Source organism: Portunus trituberculatus, chromosome 31 (assembly GCF_017591435.1).
Source record: "Portunus trituberculatus isolate SZX2019 chromosome 31, ASM1759143v1, whole genome shotgun sequence".
In the NCBI taxonomy this organism is placed as follows: Eukaryota; Metazoa; Arthropoda; class Malacostraca; order Decapoda; family Portunidae; genus Portunus; species Portunus trituberculatus.
In genome coordinates, this window is record NC_059285.1 from 11,143,846 (window position 1) to 11,153,845 (window position 10,000).

Consider the following 10,000-nt stretch of genomic DNA (forward strand, 5'->3'; position numbering starts at 1 on the left):
GGCAGGCAGCAGTACTTCACGCAACGCACTGACCAACACTTGCATTACGTTGACTAAGGAGCCACATTCTCTACCCAGTGCGTTCCTTCTATATATGTCACTAAAATAACATGTTTGGTGAAAATCTGTTGTGTTCTTTATTTTCAAAATGTACGAAATGAAATAAATAAGGATAAAATTAATGAAATGAAAATATAAGAAAACAATATTCATGATAACAATACTCTCACTGCTTCCTGTAATATTACTCTTCAACTCCTTCTTTCCTTAATAAACTGCAGAGCAATGAGTGTTATCAATAAAGTTTAATAATCTCGTAAAAGTATCTACGTTACATGCGTACATGTATGCAATAAGTATACTTGTATATACAAACACATTATGTATCAGTCTGCTTTTCTATATGTATCTCTCTCTCTCTCTCTCTCTCTCTCTCTCTCTCTCTCTCTCTCTCTCTCTCTCTATGATTGCATCACGCACACAGCTATTATTTGTTCCCTTATTTATATGGTGATGCATTAGCTTAATTAATTTATCGTTCTTAGTTCATTTAGAAATTGGGACTCAGATTGCTTTTCTTTCTCTCTCTCTCTCTCTCTCTCTCTCTCTCTCTCTCTCTCTCTCTCTCTCTCTCTCTCTCTCTCTCTCTCTCTCTCTCTCTCTACACACACACACACACACACACACACACACACACACACACACATCAATACTCGCAGACCCATTACTCCCACTAATATTTTCCAATTTCCTTCCCTCCCTCCCTTTCCTCTAACAAACTTTCACACTTCCCTCCCCTCTCACCAGGCACCCCTTCCCCATAACACCACCATCACCACCCTCCTGTCACCCCCAAACCGTGTCAACTTTACATTTCCTGAACCTTTTCCGCCATAACCTTCTCCTTCCCTCCCAGTTGCCTCTCCCTTTTTCCCTTCACCTGTGCTCGTTTTGCCCTTACACCTTTCCCATTTCTAGGAACTCCTCCCTATGGTCTCCCTCTCCTCTTCCCTCACTTCCCCTCACTGCTAGGCACCGTCACCTGTATTTTCTTGGCGTCACCACAACACACCTGGGACTATTCACCTGCCCAATTGAGAGCTAGGAATGTTTCTCTCTCTCTCTCTCTCTCTCTCTCTCTGGATGGTGGAAAAATAGAGGCAGGAGCAGTGGGTAGAAAAGAAGAAAGGACAGAAGGAAAGGAAGGAGGGCTCGAGTTTATTTTTTCATGTAAACTGGCGGGATTTATGCGACGAGGTTCACATTTTGGGCCTCCACGTTTAGCCTCCCTTGATATTCCATTGTCTTGCCTCCCCACGGTAATGGCAAGGGGAGGGACGGAGGGACGGAGGGAGGAGGAAAGGAGTGGAGGTTGGGAAAAAGAAAGGACGAAAGGAATGGGAAAAGTAAGGAATGGACAGAAAAATACGGTGATGGTGTGTATTTTTTGTAATTTGTCATTAATAGTTTGATTTTTAGTTTTTTGAAATTGGAGGAATTGTTTGTGATTTGCCTTTATATGGAAAAGAAGAAAAGAAAAGGCGGTATGTCATCACTATCACGATCACCACACACACACACACACACACACACACACACACACACACACACACACACACTTCTTTAAAGGTTTATGGATCAGTAAATCAACAGAAAATAACGATGATAATGAGAGAAGATTAGTTTTATTTCTTCTTTCCCAGCAATGTCTTTCCGCCTCGTTTCCTAAAACATTTCCTTCTTCAAAGATAGAATCACCTTGTCAGATCACCATTAACATCTTCCCCTATTCCCTAGTTCCTACATAACATCCCTTTCCATTCTCATTCCTCCTCCCCCTAATTCTTCTCCTCCTCCTCCTCCTCCTCCTCCTCCTCCTATAATTTCCATCCAAACCACCAATCTCGTGTCTGTGTGACCGTCGGAGTTCATATTTTTTTCTTTATCTTTCCTTCCTTCCTTTCTTTTTCTTATTTTCGTCCCAAGAAACACATACAATTTTGCTATTTTGTGCGGAATGTACCCTTCTCTCTCTCTCTCTCTCTCTCTCTCTCTCTCTCTCTCTCTCTCTCTCTCTCTCTCTCTATATATATATATATATATATATATATATATATATATATATATATATATGAAAGCTTGTTCAAATTGCGATGTGTAAGGAGTTTCTTCGCCCCACTCCCAGATCGATCAGGGTCTCCTTCAGGGCTTCGTAGGGGAATCAGATACCAATATCAAGTCGTGCAAGTGCCCCTCAGTGTGTCCCGCGATCCGCTTTGTTGGAGAGAGAGAGAGAGAGAGAGAGAGAGAGAGAGAGAGAGAGAGAGAGAGAGAGAGAGATCTTGAATTTGAAGTTAATTTCCAGAGCTAAAGCTATCATGTGTGTGTATGTGTGTGTGTGTGTGTGTGTTTCACTTTCACTGTTTGATCTGCTGCAGTCGAGACAGCTCAGAGCTCATTATTTCCGATCTTCGGATAGGCCTGAGACCAGGCACACACCACACACCGGGACAACAAGGTCACAACTCCTCGATTTACATCCCGTACCTACTCACTGCTAGGTGAACAGGGACTACACGTGAAAGAAGACACACCCAAATATCTCCACCCGGCCGGAGAGTCGAACCCTGGTCCTCTGGCTTGTGAAGCCAGCGCTCTAACCACTGAGCTACCGTGTGTGTGTGTGTGTGTGTTAAATTTTCACCCACTACTTTTGGCTTTCAATTACAACGCAACTCTTTTCCAGCATAATACCCTGTACCCGGTCTGTATTATACCGTATAGAGCAGCGTTTCCCAATCTAGAGTGCTAGCATCCCCTGGGAGTGCTGAAATCAATTATAGGGGGGTGCTGAGAAGTGATGCACACACACTTCACTTTCTTTTATCCTTCTAATAACAAAATATTAATTATGGGTGCTGGACTGCTTAGATAAGACGACATGGGGTGGTATGGTTGGAAAAGGTTGGGAAAACGTTGATATAGAGACTCGCACCATACTCGTCTTTCTTGAAATTATGCATATCATATCCGAGACTCAGAACAACACAACGATAATAATGAAGGTTCACTGGTTCAACTTGACATCCAAATAACAGGGGTATTTGTACACCCAGTCTAAACATCAACCATATCCTACTGAACACTATTACCAACACATCAACGCCAACACGAAAACTAGCGACAAGCAAAACCATCGCTTCCTTCACCACCACTCCCCGTTACCATAACAATGCCATCAACAACACAGAATGAAAATAACTCTCACCATGACTCGACTGCCGCGGATCAAATGTCAAGCAGATAGACTAAAGGAAACGAGACTCCAGCCATCACTCTCCCTTGCCTTCCTTCCATCAAACTTACTCGCTCCGACTCGCTTGAGAAATCCAATCTCTCTTTTAAACTATCACGTTACCCATAAAATAAAGAATGAATGGCATCAGTTTCTTTCGTCACTTGTCAATAACATACGCGTACAGCTAGTAGAAAAAATGTGGAGCACAACTTGAGAGATAACGGAATGGCTGCACTATTATCAGCCAAGCAGGAAAAATGAGAGATAAATATATCAACTTCCTCATACCACAAATCAGTAAACAGCACCTGAAGAAATATAGATAAGTAGAGCATCGTGCTAGAAAAATAAACAGGGTGACTGGTGCTTACCTTACGCTGGTGTGGAGTTACTGGTAGCTGGATCGTAAGCTTTTCTCTCTTCAAGATCACTCACTAAGCGTCATTCCACGATCGCACTATAACACAATCATTATGCAAAAACACACACAAAAAAATTAACGAAGCAGGAATGGAAGCAATGAGGGATCCATTAGTTTACAAACGTGAGCAGTACACCACTGAAGGTTACACTGCTAGTTTGGTGATTTACTGGTAATGTCTCTTTGCATTACATTAGTCCATAGCGTTTCTTTCTAATACCGAGCAAGTCAGTTCTTTGTATCGAGTGATTGAAAAAGGCTGAGATCGCTGCAGTCCAGGTCTTTTACAGGCGACAGCAGGAGGATATGACTGCAGCCTGAAATAAAGAGGAAAAAAATGCATGAGTTCTTGGAGGACTGTAGAGTAGGAGCCGTGCAATTAGGCCACTTCTGAGGGTACAAGTAGTAAAATGGATCCTCAGCCTCAAATACTGACAGAAGACTGACGGATAACACGAAGCCTGTAATGAGAGAGAAAAAGATGGAAAAATACAAAAGAAAGAAGTTATTAGTCAGACGTTATTACAGAGAGGAACGAAGAAGAGTGAAAGCGAATTCAGCGTGGAGGCGATGAAATACTGCGGCGTGTGACTTCATGGAAATAACAGCAGAAGGCGGCTCACAATTAGACGCCAGGTAAATGCACAAAGGCTGAAATTCATGGAGGTTGTAAAAGTAATGAAGCCCAGAGGAATAATTTTGAGCATAACGTTGATTCATAATATATAAAGCCCAGAGAGAGAGAGAGAGAGAGAGAGAGAGAGAGAGAGAGAGAGAGAGAGAGAGAGAGAGAGAGAGAGAGAGAGAGAGAGAGAGAGAGAGAGAGAGAGAGAGAGAGAGAGAGAGAGAGAGAGAGAGAGAGAGAGAGAGAGAGAGAGAGAGAGAGAGAGAGAGAGAGAGAGAGAGAGAGAGAGAGAGAGAATGCCTGTATCCTGCAACTCCTCAAAATAATAATTAAATCACAAAACAACGTCACTAGTCCAACAAAATAGGCAGTGATATTTACTGAAAACACACACACACACACACACACACACACACACACACACACACACACACACACACACACACACACACACACACACACACACACACACACACACACACACACACACACACACACACACACACACACACACACACACACACACACACACACATAGCAATTAACATCACGTGCTGCCTACAGACTGATGCACACGTCTTTATTTAATGTCTCTCTCTCTCTCTCTCAGCTTTGCTCTATGGTATGAATATTACTGTCATTGTCGCCATCAGTACCAGTATAAAACAACAACAACAACAACAACAACAACAACAACAACAACAACAACAACAACTACTACTACTACTACTACTACTACTACTACTACTGCTACCACTACTACCACTAATATTAGTACTGCTACTACTACTACTACTACTACTACTACTACTACTACTACTACTACTACTACTTCTACTACTACTACTACTACTACTACTACTACTACTACTACTACTACTACTACTACTGCTATTACTACTATTATTACTACTATTACTACAACTACCACTGCTACTGTTACTGCTGTTACTACTACTACTACTATTACTACTACTACTACTGCTACTACTATGACTACTACTACCACTACTACTACCATTACTACTACTACTACTATGCTATTATAAAAACAATAGCAAGGTCCTCTTCTGTGGCAGTTATATACTGAGAATAGTTTTACATTTGTTTTTCAAATTAGTTTTACGTGCATATGAAATCCTTGTTTCCGCTTCCGCGTACTGAGGCAACATTAGCGTACATATTTCCCCTTGTATTATACTGCCGGATAATGTGCCGAGATGAAGAAAAAAAAAATAAGTAAAAAGGAAAAAAAAGATGAAGTTTTCAGGTTCTTTTACTACAATTTATTCGAGTGCAGATATAAAGTCACGTTCCTTGTAAGATGCAGTTACAATCAGAAGAAAAAAGTACAATAGGATTTAAAGTTAAAAAGACAAGACAAGAAAGAAGTATGCGTGGTGACCGCTTAAGCATTCAGTGGGCGTTAGTGTTCTTGCCGCCGCAGCGTGAGGCTAAGTGGGCAGAAAAAGTGAAAGTTATTATCAAATACATTCAGTAAGTCTCCTTCTTCCTACCACGCCATGAAACACTGTCACGCTCACACCAGGGAGAGAGAGAGAGAGAGAGAGAGAGAGAGAGAGAGAGAGAGAGAGAGAGAGAGAGAGAGAGAGAGAGAACCACACAACCAGCATCACTATCACTATTGCTACTACTACTACTACTACTACTACTACTACTACTACTACTACTACTACTACTACTACTACTACTACTACTACTACTACTACCACCACAACCACTCACCCCCTCCCCCAATATTCTGTATTCAAATGCCCTCGCGTTTTTCGTACTCTCGATCTTCGCTGCCACCATTACACAGGCGCGGCGGTGCGGGAGACGGCGGTGGTGAGGTATGCTGGTGGCGGCGAGGCGAGCTGCGAGCTACCACCGCCGGGCCGCTGCTCTAAATGCCCTTTTCAGCTCCCAATTAGCGGGCCCCCTCGTCCTTTCCCTCACACAGGCTATCTCGCGCTATCCTCGCCGCCGCCACTGAGCTCCACCATCTACCTCTTACATGGAAACACTCTCTCTCCTCGGCTGTGTTTCCGTGTATATGTTTTTGCAGCGGCGGCGTAGGTGGTGTTGGTGTTGGTGATGGTGGTGGTAGGTTGTTTTCCAGTCTTACTGTTGTTGTACGTAGTGTTGCTGTAGTTGTAGTGTTGCTTTTGTTGTTATTGTTGTTGTGGTGGTGGTGTTGGTGGTGATGGTGGTGATGAGGGTGGTGGTTGATGATAATGATCTAGTGTTGATGGTGATTGTTAAGTAGCGGGGTGATAATGGCCATGCAATATGTGGCTTTAAATTCTGTAAAGCGCATGTGTGTGTGTGTGTGTGTGTGTGTGTGTGTGTGTGTGTGTGTGTGTGTGTGTGTGTGTGTGTGTGTGTGTGTGTGTGTGTGTGTGTGTGTGTGTGTGTGTGTGTGTGTGTGTGTGTCCGTCCAAACCTCGAAAACAACCATTTTTTTTCTGTAGAAACTGGTAAATGATGTGAAGCATCTATAATGAAACCGTCCTGACCTACGTCAAGGAAAGGTTGAGTGGGAAGAACGTGTTGAAGTGCTGGTGTCTTTTTTTTCTTTTCTTTCACCGGGTGATGAGGAAAGGTGTGAGGAAGCGAGGCAGCGAAGCTGAGAGGTGTGGCTTTTGTTCCATATAAAACAATAGTAAGGGAGAGTGGTGTGCTGTCGTCAATGGCTTTACTGTAACAATTTTTTTTTTCATTTTTTCTTCCTCATTTATATGTTATTTTTGTTTTTTTAATGCTTGTATTCAGTGCACGCTTTCTTTTTATCCGTTCTTCATTCTAATATGCATGGTTTGTGCATGGGTCAGGATTTGATGTGTGTCCGTCTCAAAGACAAAACAATTTTCCAGTGCTTTCTAAATCATTAGTTCTGAATATATAAATCATTGAATTTCTCTCACTGTTAAAGCTAAAAAAACAATCACAACTAATGGAAAACAATCACAGCTAACAATCATTTATATATAGTATCTTTAATAATTTTTTTTTTCAGCCATGCATCACAAGCTCATATATTTCAAAGCATAGAGACTCTCACACATACACAATTTCCCAACTACTATACGTCACACCTAAGTCACATTCAAGCCTTTACACAAACACACACAGGTCATTTTTGCTACCCTAGTGTTCCCTCAAAGCCAGCAATAATATATCCTCACTGCTTCCTGGCCTAACACTGTCGACCCAAGTGAGTGAACACATCCTAATCCCCTTACAGCCTGTCTTCGTGTGTTCCCACCCTATCTTATCTGCCGCCGCCCGTGTAGTGTGTCCCTGTGTTATCCCCGCTTTCTGTTCCCCCAGAGACGGTGCCTGTAGTGCTGCTGGTGGGCGGAGTGGTGGCAGTGGTGGTGGTGGCAGCGGTGGTCGCGTCTCTGATCCTGTGTAACAAGAGGCACTCCAACATCAAAGGTGAGAACCGAGGAGGAAGAGGAGGAGGAGGAGGAGGAGGAGGAGGAGGAGGAGGAGGAGGAGGAGGAGGAGAAAGAACGAAAGCAGAGTACAGTAGGGAAAAAGAGGCGATAAGTAGCTGAGAGGCAGAAGGAAAATGAGGAAGAAAAGAATGAGAAAAAAGGTAGGAAGAGATGAAGATGAGGAGGATGAGGATGGAGAGAGCGTGATGGAGAAAAATAGATGTAGATGAACAGGAGGAGCAGGAAGAGGAGGAAGAAGAGGAGGAAGAGGAGGAAGAGGAGGAGGAGAATGTAGTAGGTGGAAAGAACGAGTCACAAGAGAAGAATACTGAAGTGGGAGGAAGAAAACGAGGATGAGGTGAACGACTAAGAGGAGGAGGAGGAGGAGGAGGAGGAGGAGGAGGAGGAGGAGGAGGAGGAGGAGATTTACAGTGGACAATGGAGTTATAGGAAAAGGAAATAAGGGTGACTATGGTAACTTATAAAATAATCGCCTCTTGCCGTAAACATTCAACATAACAGGAAACAAGAAGATGAAGAAGAAGAAGAAGAAGAAGAAGAAGAAGAAGAAGAAGAAGAAGAAGAAGAAAAGAAAAGGAAGAAGAAGAAGAAGCAAAATGGAAGAGGGAATGTGAGGAAGGAGGAAGAAATTAGGTTATGGCGTGCTATTTATATATCGGAGGAAGCGCATCCACGCCAACACACCCACACACACACTCACCCACACACACACACACACACACACACACACACACACACACACACACACACACACACACACATAAATTTCTAGCTGTTCATTATTATTTTATTTTAATACCGTAACAAAGTGTGTGAGAGAGAGAGAGAGAGAGAGAGAGAGAGAGAGAGAGAGAGAGAGAGAGACGTGCTAGTCAATTGTAACACTCATCTCTCTTCGAGATTCCCTCTCTCTCTCTCTCTCTCTCTCTCTCTCTCTCTCTCTCTCTCTCTCTCTCTATCTATCTATCTATCTATCTATCTAGTTTCAACTATTCCTTGCTCCTTCCTTCCCCGTCTTCCTTCCGCCTTTCCTGCCTTCCTACGATCCCTCCCCACACACATAGACCTCCCACCTACCACTTCTATAGTTCCTCCATTTCCTCCTCCTCCTCTGCCTCTGTGTTCCATCCTAACCTGAACTTTCCTTCTCCCTCCACTTCCCCCATTTCCCAAATCACTAATTCAGGAGGAGGAGGAGGAGGAGGAGGAGGAGGAGGAGGGCAACAACGAAGTGGAGGAAGAGGAACAGGAAGGTGCGGAGGTACTGGAGAGGAAAGAGAATGGAGTGTAGGAAAATACATTAGCTTATAGGATTATTATTATCAGTGTTAGTGTCACCGTATCATCATGAACAACATTACCGCAGGGAGGCTTGAAATATATACCTGTGTATCCAGCACGCTTTTAAAACAGGCCAGTAAAAATAGGCAAGTACTACAGCTGGGCAACTCCTCTCCTAGGAACCACTATTATTAATATTATCACTATCATCCACACGAGAATTACTTCAGTATATATAAAATTTCACGTGACACTTTGCATATGCCTAACAAGGGAAGTTACTCTTTTATATAAATTCACTGTTATTATTACCGTCATTACCATCATCAACGTAATTATCCTCATCGCTTTTCCTTTTACTGCCGTCGTCCATTGTTCCTCTGCTCGTCACTGCAACACATGAGAGGTTACACTAAATGGCCTTCACTTTTTAGCGGCAAACAAAAACTTTCCAAGTATAAACACAACACAACGCATTACGATACAGAGTTTTGTGCGGCGCTGAGAGCAACGGAAAAGAAAGAAAGATTATTTTATTTCGGGAAGCACGACATTAATGCTACAACACAGTATTAATCGTATTTTTTTTCTTTTTGAGAGAGAGAGAGAGAGAGAGAGAGAGAGAGAGAGAGAGAGAGAGAGAGAGAGAGAGAGAGAGAAATGAGGGAGAAAATCCTATAAGCATTTGGGGGCAGATTTCCTCCCTTCCTCCTCCCCTTCCTTCTTTCCTTCCAGCTCCATCCTTTCACTTCCACATCAACAAGGAAATAATAATAAATTTTCCCTTGGTCTTCCTCTTTTTTCCTTCCTAACTACGCCTACTCTTCCTCTTCCTCCTCCACCTTCTCCTCTCTTGAATATTTAGCTACTTTGCCTTTGTTCCTGTTCTTCGTCTTCCTCTTAATCCTCTT

The 10,000-nt window shown here is 42.8% G+C and overlaps 1 protein-coding gene across 9 annotated transcripts in view; it reads left to right on the forward strand.

Moving 5' to 3' along the window:
* The window catches only part of LOC123511295 (irregular chiasm C-roughest protein-like), a 350,053-nt gene that overhangs the window by 318,894 nt on the left and 21,159 nt on the right, over positions 1 to 10,000 (forward strand). For all 9 annotated transcript variants that reach the window (XM_045267054.1, XM_045267052.1, XM_045267055.1 and 6 more), the window contains one exon: positions 7,678 to 7,785. In XM_045267054.1, the coding sequence (XP_045122989.1) occupies positions 7,678 to 7,785 (108 nt within the window). The remainder of the gene's footprint in view (positions 1 to 7,677; positions 7,786 to 10,000) is intronic.